Source organism: Harpia harpyja, chromosome 4 (assembly GCF_026419915.1).
Source record: "Harpia harpyja isolate bHarHar1 chromosome 4, bHarHar1 primary haplotype, whole genome shotgun sequence".
Lineage (NCBI taxonomy): Eukaryota > Metazoa > Chordata > Aves > Accipitriformes > Accipitridae > Harpia > Harpia harpyja.
Window position 1 is genome coordinate 68,409,390 of NC_068943.1, and position 17,804 is coordinate 68,427,193.

Below are 17,804 nucleotides of genomic sequence, written 5' to 3' on the forward strand. Positions count from 1 at the left end.
CCAGCACCTTTTTAAGCTGTAACATGAAGCCTTTGTTCACATGCTCAAGAAGAAAGGGCTCGCTCTATCTCTGCAAGTTATTCCAGTGAAGCCAAAAGAACCTCTGCTTGAGCAAAGCCACTGCAATTTGACTAAGCCTATGGGACACATCTAAAGACAGCTCTCAGCCCAGAACTCAACAACTCCCTTCCTCCTCACCATTCACTAGATTGAATCTCTGTATGTGGGTTCTGGATGAAATCTAAAACAACTTTCAGATAAAGAAGGAGGAAAGATCCTACGCACCTGTTTTTTCAAAAGGCAGTTTCTTTCTCCACCAAAGCACTCTATCAGTCCAAGCTGGAGTTCTGCACTTATCACTTGTATCATAAGCCTCTGAGCCAACATCATATTTATATGTTGGTCCAAAATTAATAGTCCCTTCATGGAAGTCTTTAAAAATCTATGAAAAGAAATACCATCTCTTTGATTAAGTTAAACATGAGGTAGGTGCCACTGTGACGTATCAACTTCCTTGCAAACAAACAATATTCTGATTTTTAAATGAATTACTACATTCATGTACTACAAACAAGGGTCTGAAAATGCAACTTTTTCACTCTCTCAAGGAATTAGACCAAGCCATCATGCAGGTATTCAAGAAAATGAGACACACTGCCTTACTTTTCCACTGGATTTTTGCTGTTGCAGTTGATCAAATTCCAAAAGTGTCTTCCAATCTTGACGTTTGAGAAAATAAAAGACTTCCTCATATGTTAGATCAATGCGATAGTTAAAGTCACCACACCAGAAGACATAGTCATGTGAGAACACACTCCGCCCCTAGTTTAGAGGTAGAGAATACTGTTAATGTTAAATCACATTCATGAAACACCTTTTAAATGGACTGAAACATACAACTCAGTCTCTGAATTACTAAGTACTGGACCTACTTGCCACATTCTATTTGTTAAAATCCATTTGTGCTAAAATGGAATGGCTCCTTCACTCTCTTTTACAGCCTGCTGAGCTGAATTTTGGAAACAAGAGTGTCAGGCTCTGACCTCTGTTTCCTGAAGGTATGTCTAAGCTGGGACCCCAGCTTTATATTCGCAATTTGACTATCATGAATATTAAAAATATATGCTTGTTTCCCTAACACATTTCTCACACATATATTTACATATTCTAAATATAACACAAAATGTGCTTCTGGTACCAAGGCACATTTGAGCAACAAAGGTCCTGAGTGAAAACAAGCTCCAAATTTGATCTTATGTGTACGACATAGTTTTGTAAGTGTGTTGAAATAAAACATCAATGAAAATTCACTTCAGTTCTAAGTTTAACATCCAATCCTCTAATCAGTCTTTTTTTTTTTTTTCCCCAGTTAAGCTATAAACCTCTAAAATCCAGAGACTCATAAAGGAAATGGTCCAGAGCTGCGGCTGTCATAGCACTAGAGGGCACTCTTTATACACGTTATACACACAAGGTACATTTAGCTATTGTAAATGTGAAGGACATAAAATAGTTAATGAGGTATTAGGAGGAAAAACTACCATAAGCACAACTTTATGGCCATTTGGAACAGAAACTCTATGCAGGACGTTCAGACTGTCAGTATTAGCTCTTACATAAAACAACTGATTGATATGCTGCATGTGCCAAGCCTCTAAACCTTGCAAACAACAGGGAGTTAAAATGTTATGCTTTGCAACCTAAACGCCATTTTTTGCTGACTAACCAGAATACACAAACTGGTCCATTCCCTCCCTGGTTTAGGGCCTCCCCAGAGAGGTCTGAGAAAGCAAGCATTGTGGAAGTTAAAGGAACCAACATTAAAGGAAGCAAAAAAGCACTGCTACCAAATCCCATGGGTTATCTGCTGGCCTGAGGAAACAAGTGTGGAATAAAACACTAGGGTGATTGATTTGACATCATTTAGGGGAAAAGTTATTCATACAGACCAATAGTGCCTACTTGCCACACTTTGAGAAAAGCAGGCAGTTCCTTGACAGTGACACATTCATGAGGACAAAATGAAGGGAACAGAAAGTACCATATTAGGGACCAAGAACTGATATATCGTACCCGAGCAGGAGTACTAAAGCACTGATCTACTGAGTGGCATGAATGGTCTTTTAGGAACCCATACTAACTAGTGCCAGCAAAAGCTATCAATATCATGCTCTCCAGCTCTAACAGCAGTCACCTAGATCTCATCCATGAGGCCTTCCAGATTTGTCAGTTAAGTTGCAGCGTTCTGAAAGATCAACTTGAAAACTGTTCAAAGGTGAGGACTTTTCAAGCACTGCAGCAACTGTATTTTTTGAAAGATGCAGAACTTTTGTAAAGCAAGTGCTATACTGGGTGGTATCTGGTCTCCTGTGAAACATGCTTTTTTTTTTTTTTTTTTTAATGTTTTCTTTACCATTTTCTTTTATGCCCATTCTCCATGGCACTGAGATGACTTCTTTGATGACCTGTCAAAGACAGCCTGAGACCAGCTTTCATAATGTAAATATACAGCCTTTATCGTCAATGTTTTTAGCTTACATACACCTACGCTTACCATTGGGAAGCTGAGTTTCTGTGTGATTTCTTTATAATCTTCATTCCTCTCTTTCACCTGAGTCTGCCCAGCAGTTAAGTGACTGCATATAAAGCAGAAACTGGTACTATAGAACTGAAAACGAATGCTCACTGCCCCTTTATTTCCAGCTTTTCCTCCCATTCCTGTCTTCACGGTGTCTATTGCTACATCCCTGTATTTAAAAAAAAAATGGAAAGAGAAGAGAGTAAAGGGCTGCAGGGACAAACATTCAATTAACTTTGACTGCAACATGAAAGGAAAAGCCAGTTTACAACACCATGTCTTCTCCCATCCAGAAAGCTTGCTGCTTTTAGACACCATCTTTTAGGCTGGGAAGTTTCTTGATGATGTTCATGTACTTATGTTTCAAATTAAGTATAATATAATAGTATAGAAATAAAACTATTTGCAAGTATTTTCCTCCTCTTCTTGTCTTGCTGTATTGTTTGGAAGGGACATTATTTCTGAAATATTGGGAATTCCTACAGAATATACTTTTCAAGTTTACCTCTACCATGATCTTTAAAATAGCGACAATAACTAATTTTACTGTTACATTTCCTTTTACTTTTGAACATATGGGAATCTGCTTTTCAGACATTTAACAATTTAATTAGTGTTACTACATAGTGAAACCCAACTTCACAGTTGATGCCGGATTTTTCAGTCAATTAAAGAGCAACAGATCATAACCCATAACTTGTTAAATCAGATGCAATAGAATTGGTGACTACTGGATACAACTATTTATACCCAACTGCTAAAATGAGTTCTGTACTGATGACAAATTGCTTAGGGCCTCCATGTTGTTAATTACACAGTATTTCAATGTCATGATTAGTATACACTTTACTACAGAAAGATGACTTGGCAAAGCAGACCACCTGCTTGCAGGATAATTTCTCCCAGATAGCCAGTCTACTCTGAGAATAAAGCACGCCTGTCTGATCAGATAAATAAATGATGAGATCATTGTTGTAACCAACCCCAGCACCATGCACGTCCTTCCCACTGAGAAAATTTTATTTTCCAGATAGAAGTCAGGCAGATCTGGACTAGAATATTACGGGCTTTAAGCAAGGGGCAGGTGGAAAACCGCTAAGTCTTATTGGAGTTACTGTCAAGCATTCATGATCTGTATGATGCAAGATGTCACAGGCTCTCTTCCCCACCCACCCCCCTTCATCTTCTTCTTTCTTACCCCCACCACCCTTTGTATCTTTTTTCTCCCTCTTTATTTTCCTCTCTTTTCCTGACTGCAGAACACCACCAGACAACACCCTCACGGAGGCAAAAGAGGACAATTAATGTTTTCTATGAAAAGATGGGTTTTAAGCACTCCAAAAGCAGCATGTGTTCAGCCTTTTCCTCACTTTTTGCTGCCTGCCTACCCAACTGCTGACTGATATTTATCTGATTTGCATTCATGGCAAAGGTGATGTTGAGATAACCCACTGTACATTCAACAGCTTGTATTTCATCAATCCTTTCACTGCTGTATAATCTTCAGCTATTCTTTCATTTTATTTCTCTATTCTCTAACTTCTGTCCTAACCTCTTCAATCTCTATAAGCACGGGAGCCTTTTTTTGCTCTTCTAGTAATTTTTGTTTTCCTTTTCTATACATAGGAAAAACTACATAAGCATACAGGTTAGCTTTGATTACACTCACGTAACACATAGCAGCACATTAGCATTAAATGATGAAACTTGGTCACTAAAATCAAGCCCTTCCCTTTTCCTCTTGCGTTTCAAAGGGCTACATCAAATTCCTAGCAGTTTGACAGCTGCAACAGAGCCACTATGCTGTTCTCCTCCTGATTTCCATTTAAACAATGTACTTCCTGCTGGATTACTCACATTTCTTGTAAGCCAGGTGAAAAGTTAAAAACTGACAGAAACACTTCTCCTCTGGACTGCTTCATACGTAATTTTTTTAAATCATGTTGAAGAAAGATTACTGGGAAGGCAGCAATGCAAGACCATCAGGGTTACCTGGATTGCATTACTCTGCTTAGCCTACAGCACTTGATATTGCACAAACTCTGCATGGATCTTCTCAGTAGATATGAGATGAGAGGGAAGAAAGAGGCAGCTTTTGATATTTTAATCACAAAATGCAGTGGCCAATCAGCACCCCTAACATGGAGCAGAGGGCACTGTTTGGATCACTCTAGACTTTAAGTTCAGACAGATGCCCAAAGATAGTTTTGGCTAATTATTCATTTCCTACCATTTACACTTAGCCTGCATAATTCTTGCCCACGGCAAAGGCATTTTAATGCAGATATGCCTGTGGCTTGGTAATCTTCTAGGGGCAAGAGGAGTTTGGTCAGTCTCCAGGGACATCGGTGCTAGTAAACTGAGGGGACACAGCTCTGCACCCTCCTGACTAGGCACATAGTTCTGGTTCTTGTGACATCTGGGAGACAAACACTTAGTGGGCTCTTATAGCTCTCAATTCTATAAAATATCAGGGGGCAAAACTACCTCTCTTTCCCTCATCCTCCTTTCCACCTTTTCCACCATTCTTTTCAGGCCTGGAACCAGCCCTGTTTCCATATGGAAACACTAAGGAGAGGGTTAAAAAGTAAAACCTGCCCTTTGGGCAGAGGCAGGCACTTGCCTTCACTTGGTGCTCCAAACACTCTTGGACTTACTAGCTCAGGTCATTCCTTTTCCAGAAAGAGAGCACCCAAACAAGGTGCTACACCCTGACTGCCCACCTGGAGCATGCCTGGCTTCTCAGCTGAACTGGGGGAAGATATTGGGGCTGCCTGGCCTTTGTGCTACCCAGGAGGATGGACTCCAGACTACTGCCTCCTGGAAACGTGTCTCTCTCCCACACTGAGCAGAGACTGGAATCCAGGTTTGCATGATTCCCACCAAGCTGAAAAATCACTCCCACCCTCACTGGCCACACTCCAACAGCAGATGTTACTGAAGACACAGGTTGGGGTTTTTTTTCTTTGTGATTTTTTTTTGTTGTTCTTGTTGGTTTTTTTTACCTGATGAAGGGGACATGATATGGTCGTACAAAGATGAAAAGACAAACACCAACAAGCTGTGCTGATGTCAGCTGAATGTAGCGATGAGTCCTGGAAATAGCTTTTTGAAGCTGCTCTCCCCACATTTTCCTATTTGTTGTACTGGAACAAACATAAAATCATTTAATAGAATCAAAACAAACCACGTACAGTCAATAAAATGAGCAGATTAACTGTGCCTTAGGCTTGCAGACATCCCATTAGGCTGTAGAACTGGAAGTGCTGTAGGATGCATGGCAGAGACAGATAATACCTCCTTGTGAGTCAGCCCAGAGTTAGCAGGGTCAGTGAGTCCAGGCACAGCACACAAATACAGTTATCCTGCTTCTGGATGTGAGAGGCATTTTGTCTACTATGCTTAGAAAGATCCATGCTCACATGACATTTGACACCCCCATTCACTGGGGATAATTGGAAGCTGTTTGTAGTAATCATAACCATAAAAACAAAAATCCATGTCAATCTCATGACTTGTAAGATTTCTTGTGCTCACAGTGAAGAGATCTTCTCTGACTGGGAGATGACTGGCTACCCACAGCTGTTGGCTGTTCTTAGCTGAGAGTTTGTGCATGGATGCATATACCTTTGCTTCTGCAGACCTAGCTTTTTCTTATCACCAAAGTCAACTGATACATGCAGACATATCACCAGCCCAGCAGACATGCTAAGCACTGCTGTAACTTGTCATTCCCAAAACAGACAACTAACTGGTCAGCCTGATGAATCAGCATTGGAAACATTATCTTCAGGGTTCCACCCCGATTCAGATTCAAAAGGACCAGTATACACCACAGCCTACTGTACATGCTGACATGCCAAGCTCAGGCTTTGCCTTTAGCTCCTTCTCTAGCCATAATTTTCACAAATACAATTAGCCACAGAGACATTTCGTTCATTTTAGAATCCCACATGAATGCCAATTATGTTTGTAGTCACTGAGCACAATTTTCCAACATCAGACAGGGGTTTAAGGACAAGCATTAATCAATGACAACCATCAGAATTCTTCTCTGCCAACATAAAGACTTAAGAGACTTAGAAAACACAGTGTATTCTACTGTACAGAAGTTCACAGAGAAACAGCAATTTAACACCATCCCGGTGCCATTTGTTAATGGCAAACATATTTCCAGCTCTGATTACAAGGAACAGACTTGGAAGGAAGTATTCTACAAATCTGACCATAAAAAAGAACAATTCTGGAGGTTTTTGTTTGGCTGGTTCCTTTGAGGGAGAGAGTGCTCTTCTGGGCTTGGGGTTTTGTTTGTTTGTTTGTTTTGAGTTGTGGGTTGGGGCAGGGGGGGGTTGTTGGTTTTTTTCTTTTTTTTTTTTTTACCTACCTCGCATTCACAATATTCCCTGCACTTAATTCAACCATCTCCTCAAATCCCACTGCAAATATGTCAGGAGGGCAGTTATCATCTGTTGGCAAGAGGGAAAAGTGATATAAGAGTTACTATTTAATTTCTTCTAAAGACTTGCTTTCTAATTTCTGTCCAAGATCATTCCTGTAGTTTTGTCTTGTATATCCCCTGCCAAGCTATACATATTCATAGCTCCTTTAATCTAATCTCACAAAACAACCCCTGCAGTTCCTCTGAAATTTTTTCTTGCTTTTCTCCCACCAGTTGGTCTCCATCTCTCTTGCAGGAAGCAGTTCAGAACAGAGCATTATATTGTAGCAACGTTAAGATGAGAAAATATTCAATGTTCTCTCTCCCTCACCCCACTCATCACTAAAGCCACAACATCTCACTACCCACCATCTTTCACCCACTTGTCATTTTACCCAACATGCTTTTCCTTTTCAACACTGATTCCTATGTAACTGAACTTACTGTCCACACAGCAGTATGTCACTTCCATCTCAATGGCTTTAGTAAATTTACCTACTAGTTTAAGGAAGCCTTTGAAGTTTCTACTTATCTTCTTTCTTGTGAATCCTTTTTAGATCACCTGCACTTAAGGTTAGGTTAGGTGACTCTAGAGCACAGTGACCCTCCCTTCCCTGGCCCATGCCTGTGGATATCACCCTGGTAGAACAGCAAAGATCAAATGCTCTCATATAATAGTGTGAAGCATATCTGTTGACCCATCAGGTCTGTCCATTGTCTAAGGGATTTTATTTTTTTTAAAACTGTCATACAGCCAAGGTAACAGTAACTTAATTCAACATGAAGACCTAAATAGTAGACAACCATAGGAACCTAAATCAGATCTGCCTCAGAAAATAAGAATGGAAAGAAAAGTAAAATATGCAGCAACTTTCTGTAGGCACAACAGTGAAACTAGCACATAACAGTTAGCCTCCTTAACATGACAGGCACTGTCACATGTATATTTCCCATTAATGATTTTGGACATTTGCTTTTGAACACTTACCCATTTCTGTAGGCACTGCACTGACATTACCATGAACACTGACATTTGCACGGTCATACCCTAACTCTGCCCATTCACATAACTCAGCTCTCTTCCAGAAGCTGCTTAGACCTATCACGTTATTGTTGCCTGTACCATGTAGTCCTGCTCCTCCGGTTCTCTCAGGGGAAGGCCTGGCAAGGCTAGCACATGACAGGCTCTCAACAAATTTTAATATCATGGTCATAGTCATGTCCTAACACATCTAAACTTTCTGAAACAGACTGGACCAATCACCCACCTAAGCTGCTCAGAGTACAGTGATCTGCACCTAATCACATATCCATGCACTCAAGCACTAAGGGTTCAAACGAGACAACTTGTGTAAGTAGCCAAGGATTTGAGGAACGAATTGCTGAGATTCAAGGTTAGGCACAGGACTATTCCCGTGATGCCTGCGGGAAGCTAAATGTTCCACTGTAACAACGAAAGCACAGGTTTTGCCATAGTTTTGCAACCACTCAATTTCTAAGTGAGAGAACATTCTCTGTTCATTTGCCTTAAGAAAATCTGTAAGTCAATTACAATACCTGGCCTTCTTCTGTAAATAAGAAATTCAGCAGCCAATTTAAGCACACTACAAGCACAAGAGCTTTATATACTGTGAAAAAAAAAGGAAATTGCCTTCAACAAAATAAATATTTTTGTCTGAAGGCTTTGATAGTAACATTTCCAGTTAATGTCAGAGTCCAGATTGTACAGATATGTTTAGCTTCAGATAAAGACCAAGGAGACATTCTGAGGGCACCTAAGCATGTAGCTCCTGCTCACAATGAAGAACAAAGAACAGAGATACGAAAGAAAATGAAATATGGGATGCAGAATAGGCAGATACACCCCACGATGGTGTGAAAGAGACCTCTGAATTCTGACCTTCTGGAGGTTCAAAACAGTCACATGGTATAGACTCCAGAGTTGCTCTGACTGTCAGGAGCCCTTCACACACCATTCCACTGCTGCAGGGAGGCAGCACAAGTCTACATGGAGCTGAATACACCCCTAAGAACTGACAGAAAATGCCCTCCAAGATGCACTGCCTTTGAAAGGAACAGCTGATCAAATCTTGTGTACCAACTCACTGTCTCTAGAGATGCCAGCAAATATTGCTTACACATTTTTATCGTGTCTTACCCTGAAATTCAGAAACTCCAGAGAGCTTGGGAGAATCCAGCAGCCAGTCTGTCAGCTCGCTGGTACCGAGGATGTTGCTTCGGAACTGCTTCCCCCCATTCACGTTCCAGGTCCCCGTGGCAACACGAACACGCTTGAAGCTTGTGAATTCAAACTGACGCTCTGACATGGCCTTCAAAATACTTGGAGTTACTGACAGAAGAGGGGAGAGAGAAAGAGGGTGTGTAAAAGAAGAATGTGTTGTAAAAGGACAGAAAGCATACAGAGAGCAGTGACACAGTCACTGTGAAATAATGACATTACTCTAGTAGCAACAACACAAAAGCTAAGGAGTAACTCCAACGGCAATGGCAATAACTACAAGATAACTAGGGTTGACGTTAGCAATTTCTCTTCCAGAAACCAGGCACCCTTTGAAAGCTTGTGAAGGGCTGGGCACTCACTTTCAGCATACGTTTTCCTGCACTTCTTCAAGTAATAAGCAAATAAATTCTTCTTACTCCGTTAATCTTTTCAGTTTATCCTACAGTGATCAAGCATGTCAGAAGTTATGACTTAAATTGAAGCCCTAAGAAGTTTAGAGTGTGGAGGGAAAGGCAGAGAGCAGCACAGAGTCTCCCATCAGTCCAAATCTAGCACTGTCATGGCTCTCTAGCCTGATCAGAACTCCTCACAGGAAACTGCTAAATTCACTTATTTTTGATGAGTGCAGAAAATCAGCAGTGTGCTTTATTTGTGTGAGCAACTGAGGTAACCTTAATCTTTAACTACCTGATTTGCATCGGCAGTCAGGCACAGAGAAGCCATCTGTATTTTCCTTGTGGTCTGCATCAGGGAACAGCCCTAGGATTGAAATGGCGCTGAATGGTTCAAGTCTATCCTATTAAAATCCAGTAGTTCTCTGGAGCAAACTGACCACCTGATACTGCTTGTGGGTGCAATTATCCTACATTCTGCACACAAGTATCTTCTCAGAGAGAGCTAAGGTGGTTTACTCCACACAGGCGCAAACAAACGTGTATTTGTTGTGCACTATCAGGGCCCTGGAGTAAAGCAATGGGGAATGAACCAACATAACAACATAAATGTGCCTTTAAAGATCCAAATGGCTAAAAGCATGTGCAAACTGCAGGCCAAAAATAAGGAGATAAAAAGTCTGACCTCAAGAGACTTCCTCAAGACAAACTTAGACAAGACCAGACTGGGAATATAGCCCTAAAATCTTTCCCTCTAGTCCAACTCCTCTAAACTGTCAGAGGAGATCATCATCAAAGAGCAGACAAACATACTCATAAGTCCAAAACAAAATACGAGAAATAAGCACAGTGGAATTAAAACACACTAAAGTGCTAAAGTTGTTGTTTAGAGTTGTGCTAAAGTCACTTGAAAGCAGTGTTTTAAACAATAGATTTGTGCAGAAGTAGCTTATTTATTGATGTTTTCAAAAGGGTGCAATTGCTTCTATCTGACAACTAAACACAGGCACAAAAGAAAAGCAAAGGATTTACACTGGCCTTACCCAGCAGTGCAGTGTGGTCCATGAGCATCTTGCCTTTGTCTGCATATTCCTCACTGTAGAAGTCACCCATGAGCAGCAACTTGATGGCTTCCTGCTTTACTGCATCAAAGAAATTTGACTGAATGGTGCGAGAGACAGACCGGGCGCCATCTTTGAGTTTCCCAACCTACATCAGACAGGAATCAACAGTGCAAGTGACACTGAAGAGTAAATCAGACATCCTTCTTTACTTGTGAATAAAGAGTTTTGCCATTTTTCTTTACCTTGTGCTTCCCCTCAAGGGCACGACTGCCAGTAAATACTCTGCTCAGATTATGACCGTTGAGAGTCCACATCACTTTGTAGGATTCCACAAAGCGCTCAATTATAGATTTAGAGTTCAACCCAAGGCTCTCTAATTGAGCAAGCAGGATCTGGATTAGGTGCAGAAGGAGAAAAAACAACAACATTGCTCTTAAATGTGTTTTTGCTTTTTACCCTCAGTCTAAGTTTTCCAGCCGGCACCATTCTGTATCATAGAGCTGGCAAGACAGACTTGTATAACTGAGGCTTATGCCCTCTTTCCTATCTTTCCCATGGAACAGACAATGTACGCAATACAAGCACCCACAAAATGTCCTCTGACAAACTCACCTCCAGTGCAATGAAGGACTGTACACTATTAGTACGATCCAGGCAGTCCAAACAATTCATTCGAAAAGTACCTGTCTGCAGACTTTGGTAACCAAACACAAGAGGAGGGAGGAAAAAAAGTATATTTTAAAATAACATCTAATCATGAGTTGATTGAACAAGATCATCAAATATTCAGCCTGAACATACCCAGCCACATTTTGATGGTGCAAGCACGTTGTGCACAATGTATTCCATTAACAGGTCCAATTACTTGACTATGTCTGCAACACTGTATTAGCAAATCCATGCACTGGTAATTTTGCAGATTCCGAACAATGGAGATGCAATTAAGCCAAATAATCTATTTAGCACCAAGACTACACTATGTCTCAAAATTTTATTTCAAGATGGTCACTTACGCTCATGGTCCAAACACAGCAAGAAACCTGGGAAGGCCAGGACAGGTGGTGCCTGGCTATGCTGGGACAGAGGGGCAGGGACACTCACCATGGACTTACATTCTCGCCCTTTGTGAAGATTCCAAAGTCTTCCCAGTGCAATTTCAGCTGAGGCCTCAGCAAATTTTCCAGTTTCTCAGTTTTCCCACCTTTTGCAAATTGGTGGTAGTCAAAGTTTATCATGGGAGTATCTGCTGCATGGGAAGAGGCCCATAGCAGTTTCTGTTTAGAGAATGAAGGAAAACAAATTCTGCTCAAGTCACAATGTAAGGATTGATACCAGCATGCTTTTATCATTACTAAACTTTTAACTGTTTATCACATTTTTAATACTGAGAAGTTCATAGGGAATTTTGAAAGGCCAGACATGAAAAAAGCAACTGAATTTCCCTATTTGTTTTCTTTCCAAAAGTAAACTGGATTGTTAGACCCCAATTTTTCTGCAGGGTAACTCAAACTGTAACTGCAAAGTATACATCAGAATTGCTTCTGTCTGCGCCTTGGCTAGTGGCAGCCCTGCAGCAGCGGGCTCCTACCTCTGTGAGTGAGGGTGTACAGCAACAGTGATGCTCTGGGCAGGCTCAGGATGCAGACCCTGATGGGAATGGTGTCCAGAGCTGATTAAGGTAGAAAAGCATAGCAATGCATGGGTGTATTTTTTAACCATTCCTGAAGTGCCAAGACATGGGAAAATGTGGCCCTAAATTTAGGTAGAGGTTGCTTAGGGAGGAAGAAAGAAATGATGTCCCAGGAAACATACTATAAAATGTTTATGGTAAACCACAAAAGTAAAAGAAGATGCACAAATAGCCTCATTATTTCATCTCCAATTTCCATGACCTCACATGCATTTCCGTAATCACCACAAATTTTGTTAAGGTATCTGTAACAGATACGACATAATACATCCTGCTCTCCACGACAAAGCCAGAGAGAACTGTTATATTAACTCTATGCAAGTCTTTGCCTATTCCCTTCCCTCCTGCACATTCTCATCCCAAGAGATGGATGCTTTTCTCCGCTTAGATTGTGACACAAACTGAACAAAACAATTCTGATATTACATTAAAAGTGTACATGCAGCGGTTACACCAGCATAATTGTATCAAGTAAGCCATTAAGCCGTCCCTGCAGAAACACATTTAAAGGCGTTGCATGGTGTTTGGAGAGAGACGTGCAAAATATATTTCATTACAGTGCTACAAAAGCCAAAACACTTGGTATCCGCTTCTCTGTTGTTGACACCTCAACTTGCCTTTACAGCTGCTGGCACTAGTAATGCACTTGAGGATGACATTTACCCACTGCCTTGGTGTAAATCATTGTCAGAGTATTCATAACTCTGCACTACAGCATTGCTTTTACTGTAAACATAATTACATCGGTTATAGGGGATGCTTATAAGAGGAACAGCATTACTGGGAACAGTATTGATTTTTGGTCTGGTAACAGCTGATTCAGGTAACAGCTGAAGGCAAGTTGGTAATTTACAAGTTTTCATTTGTTCCTGTTGCATAAATGAATGGTAGCGGTGACATTCTGATCAAGGGAACCCAGCAGCAGTAATTACAAGAATATTTTGAACCAACTCTGACAAGAATTACTAAGATTGCAGCAAGAGTTGGGAGAAGAGAAAGGAATACAAGCACAGGAAGATGGAAAAACAAAGAAATAAACTAATGACAGAAAAGGAGAAAAGTTTTCATTCCTAATCATTCCCCTATGAATTACTTTATTTTTAATTCAAGCCCTTTAAAATCATCAATGTAAAAATTAACTATATATTCTTTCCAAACATTCATTATTAAAACACAAAGGTAAAGACCAAGAGGAGGTTGTTTTGAAACGGTACAAAACTTCAGTTTCCAGTGCTGTCAGTCTAAATTCTTTCAGCTCACAGACTGCTTTCATAATTTATTTGTTTTTAAACATCAATAAAGTTTAACAATTAAAACAGATCTTTATTTAAAATGAATGAATGAATGCAAGAAAAGTCAGATTTGTATCCTCATAAGTTATTTGAGAATTTTGCAAGTGATCATCTCTTACCCCTAAATTTCAATGTTTTTGAAAAATAAACTGTAAAAACTATTTTAAAGATTGGGAAATCAAGAGATTAGAGAGGCTTAGCTGTGTCATGCAGAAATTCAGTAAGAAGCTGAAAACAGAAGCTAGGACCAGACTTTACTTCTGTACCTTCCTCATTGCCTTGCAAGCTTTAGTCATAATCACTTTCTTTGGCCATATTCTCTACAGGGGGAGACTTTCACTTTCTCACTTTCCACCGGGAAAGCTGATGGTCCTCCCTAGCTCTTTTGGAGGACAAAGAAATGGTCACACTGAAAAACTGCCAAAAAACTCAAGACACTCCTTGTCTTCAGTACATTATTCCAACGGAGAGGGAAACAAATCAGTAACAATTATTTATCTATAATTTTCATTTTGCTTAGTTTCACACAGTAAACATTTGAACTCAGAACTATTGCATCATCCTCTACCAATGATAAATACATAACACTTACTACAGGTGTATACTTAAACCATTCTTCATATTATTTTTAGGAAGATATACTTCAAAGTATCTATGTTGGATTTCTAAAGCAACTGGCACTTAGGAGGCAGGCAGAATTCCACCAACCTTCAGCCAGATTCAGGCAGCTATGCACTGCTGCAAATCCCACTCAATGCCAGTCTGTGGCTTCAAGTACACATTAGTTTTAAAAATCTGGCCATTAGAATACTGCACTAGAACTCAGCGAAGCTTTAATTCTACAATGCCTGACATCCTGAAAGCACAACCCAGATGCTTTCAGGTATTAGTTGTGCCTAGGGACATTTAGAGGCCAGGAAAACCTCTCTCTTCATACACCAGACTGTCATCTGGTGCTCAGGCAGCCAATTCCCATCACAATCAGTGCAAGATAGCTATTTCCCATTACAATCAGAGCAAGACAGCTTGCTTATGCTCAGTGAGCCAGGGTCAGGGCCTGGCCCCCAAGCAGTTCTGGCAATCCTATAAGGCACCTGACTGCATAGGTGACTACACACTATGACAAAGCTGATCATGATTCATTTTTGCAAATGTGAACTTCTCTTAGAAGAATTAGAGCAATTTTTTTAAAAGTCTGGTTGAAAAGAATGTGCATAAATGCATGAAGAAATAAGCAGGAGGGCAGTGCTGGAAATTAAGCCATGAGACTATGAAGCACCATTCTCTCAGTAAGTAACATCTAGTAAAGAGATAATATCATTTCTTTAGATACACTATTCATCACCTACTGGGCCAAAAGGGAAACAGAAGAACATGGAGGCTCAGGGGAAATCAGCAGTTAAAAAAAAAAAAAAAAATTGCTTTTACCTTAAAAGCTCTGTTGAGCACCTCTTCCCCTCCTCTGCTTCCCAACAGGTTAACGATCACTTGTTTTCCATACTGCTCTTTCAGAAGCATCATATGCCTACAGCAAAAGTAACCATAATAGGTACTAAACAAAATCATGTTATGCTGCCTACTACATTTTTCAAAATACAGAAGTGGAGATCACTGGTTGTTCCATCCAGCAGAAAGTTTCAGCCACAGCAGCTACAGAAATCTTCCTCAGTTTCCTTGCAATCAATTATTAAAGTACAAATGGTGAACGTATGCAATTAATGGACACAGTATTTTGTACTGAACTTAAAGAAAGCATCATCTTAGGAAACAGGCCCCAAATCTTTTATGTCACTGTTAGCTTTGATATTGCCCTTCGTATGCTCCCACCTGTTGGCTGTCAGCCTGGGAACTACGTACGGAAGACAAGAGAGGAAAACATATTACAGTTCAACAGGAATTGCCCAGCATCTTGCAGGGCTGAGCCTACAAAGTCAGCAGCAGCAATGGGGCCTAGGACTCCAGCGCCAAGGCCAGAGGCGCACAAACACACGTCATAGGCGACAGGGTTCAAACATCTCTGAGCTACCATAACATTGAGACATTCCCTCACAACTTAATTAAATTAAGCAGGAAGGTTAGTAATCATAAGAACTGCCACACTGGATCAGACCAAAGGTCCTTTTAGCCAAGTGGCCTAGACCAGATTCTTCAGGAAAAACACAAAATAGGACAAGTATAAAGTGGTGGGGGTTTTTTTGCCATATATCCCTGGTCTCTCAAAGCCTGACATTTAGGGACTCTCAAGTCAAGAGCTTTTAGTCAGGTGCACAAGCACCCATTCTCCCATCAATAATTTTTTTTTAAGTTGGCATGTGTGTGCTACAGGAGCTGTGCTGGCTCATCAAGAAACAATTAGGTCTTAAAGCCATCTTCTGTCACATACTAACAACACTGTAGCAGTACTTAAGAGGAAGCTGGACAGAAATTGACAAGAAAAATAAAATAAACACACAAATGAAAAGATATTACATTCTGCAAAGCCACATGCAACAGCAAAGTGTCAGAAAAACAACAAGCACACATCTTCTGGCATGCACCTTTAAATCCTATAACCAGAAATAAGCCACACAGAAAACCGTGGAAGGAGGGAAAAGAAAGAAAAAGTTATTAGCATGGCCTTCAAGAAACATGGCTAAATATATTTTCTGGTGCTATTTATGCTCCTGATTCTGCAACTAGTTCTCTGTACACCAACTCTTCCCATACATTTGCGCCCCTCTGATTGCAGCATCAAGATCCTACTTCTCCGCCAGTGTTGCTTCCTTCTAACAAAACTGCTGAGGCTCAGGTCACCTGCTTGAGTACTGTGTGTAGAGCTCTCAGAGGATTTGTCAGGGAGAGGGGATGAAGAAGATCCACTAACAAGATTACCATTCGCTTCTCACAGTGCTTTCTCAACACATTAACCTATCAGATGGGAAAATGTAACAGGCTAAATCCACTCTAACACTCTCAGAAAAGCTGTAGCAGGTTGTTAAGTTTCAGTGTCTTTTTCCATATAAGCAGTCACTTATTCCTTGCCCATTTTCAAAGGGCCGTCTTTTGCAGATCTGTAAGCAGAGCGATCCCTAACTTCATCTAACCTAAAGGCTTTACTGTGCACAAGGGAAAGAAGGAATAGTGCAAGTTGATCCTCATATTCATGTTTCTTACAGGAAAGCTATTCACCAGTTGTATCAGGGTCAGAAAGATTCTCTGAGCTGAATGGTATTACAAAATTGTTCCTTGCTAAGGTACCCTCAATTTCTTGGGCGGCACAAGAGGATGCTGAATAAGTTGTTGTTTTCTTCTGTTGTGGTTTAACCCCAGCCAGCAACTAAGCAGCACGCAGCCACTCACTCACTTCCCCCCCACCCAGTCGAATGGGGGAGAGAAGCGGGGAAAAAAAAAAGTAAAAGTCACGGGTTGAGATAAGAACAGTTTAATAGGACAGAAAGGAAGAAAATAATTATAATAATAATAAAATGACAATAATAATAAAAGAATTGGAATATACAAAACAAGTGATGAACAATGAAATTGCTCACCACTCACCGACTGATGCCCAGTTAGTTCCTGAGCAGCAATTCGCGCCCCCAGCCAACTCCCCGCAGTTTATATACTAGGCATGACATCACACGGTATGGAATACCCCTTTGGCCAGTTTAGGTCAGCTGCCCTGCCTGTGTCCCCTCCCAACTTCTTGTGCCCCTCCAGCCTTCTTGCTGGCTGGGCATGAGAAGCTGAAAAATCCTTGACTTAGTCTAAACACTAGTGAGCAACTACTGAAAACATCAGTGTGTTATCAGCATTCTTCTCATACTGAATCCAAAACATAACACTATACCAGCTACTAGGAAGAAAATTAACTCTATCCCAGCCAAAACCAAGACATCTTCTTACATAAATTATCTCTGCTGTGGAATGTAAACTTCTAAGATGGAGCTTCAGGGACACTGGCAGGGCAACTTATCAAGGCATCAGGTGACCACAAGACTATGAGTCTCAAAGGCATTTGAATTCAGTAGGATTTAAGAGCTTTAAAAAGTTTGGAGAATATAGGCTAAGACCCTTCAGAGCAGCGACTGCTATGGTGCATAGTCCCTTTAGATTCTAATGCCTGTTTGAG

At 40.7% G+C, this 17,804-nt stretch overlaps 1 protein-coding gene across 6 annotated transcripts in view; it reads right to left on the reverse strand.

Annotated features, from left to right (window-relative positions):
• Positions 1-17,804, reverse strand: part of SYNJ2 (synaptojanin 2) — a 72,851-nt gene that overhangs the window by 19,942 nt on the left and 35,105 nt on the right. For all 6 annotated transcript variants that reach the window (XM_052784630.1, XM_052784629.1, XM_052784631.1 and 3 more), the window contains 11 exons: positions 15,125-15,221; positions 11,816-11,988; positions 11,327-11,408; positions 10,957-11,106; positions 10,694-10,859; positions 9,175-9,366; positions 6,963-7,044; positions 5,584-5,724; positions 2,555-2,747; positions 664-822; positions 286-442 (listed from right to left, as the gene is read on the reverse strand). In XM_052784630.1, coding sequence (XP_052640590.1) covers positions 286-442; positions 664-822; positions 2,555-2,747; positions 5,584-5,724; positions 6,963-7,044; positions 9,175-9,366; positions 10,694-10,859; positions 10,957-11,106; positions 11,327-11,408; positions 11,816-11,988; positions 15,125-15,221 — 1,592 coding nt within the window. The remainder of the gene's footprint in view (positions 1-285; positions 443-663; positions 823-2,554; positions 2,748-5,583; positions 5,725-6,962; positions 7,045-9,174; positions 9,367-10,693; positions 10,860-10,956; positions 11,107-11,326; positions 11,409-11,815; positions 11,989-15,124; positions 15,222-17,804) is intronic.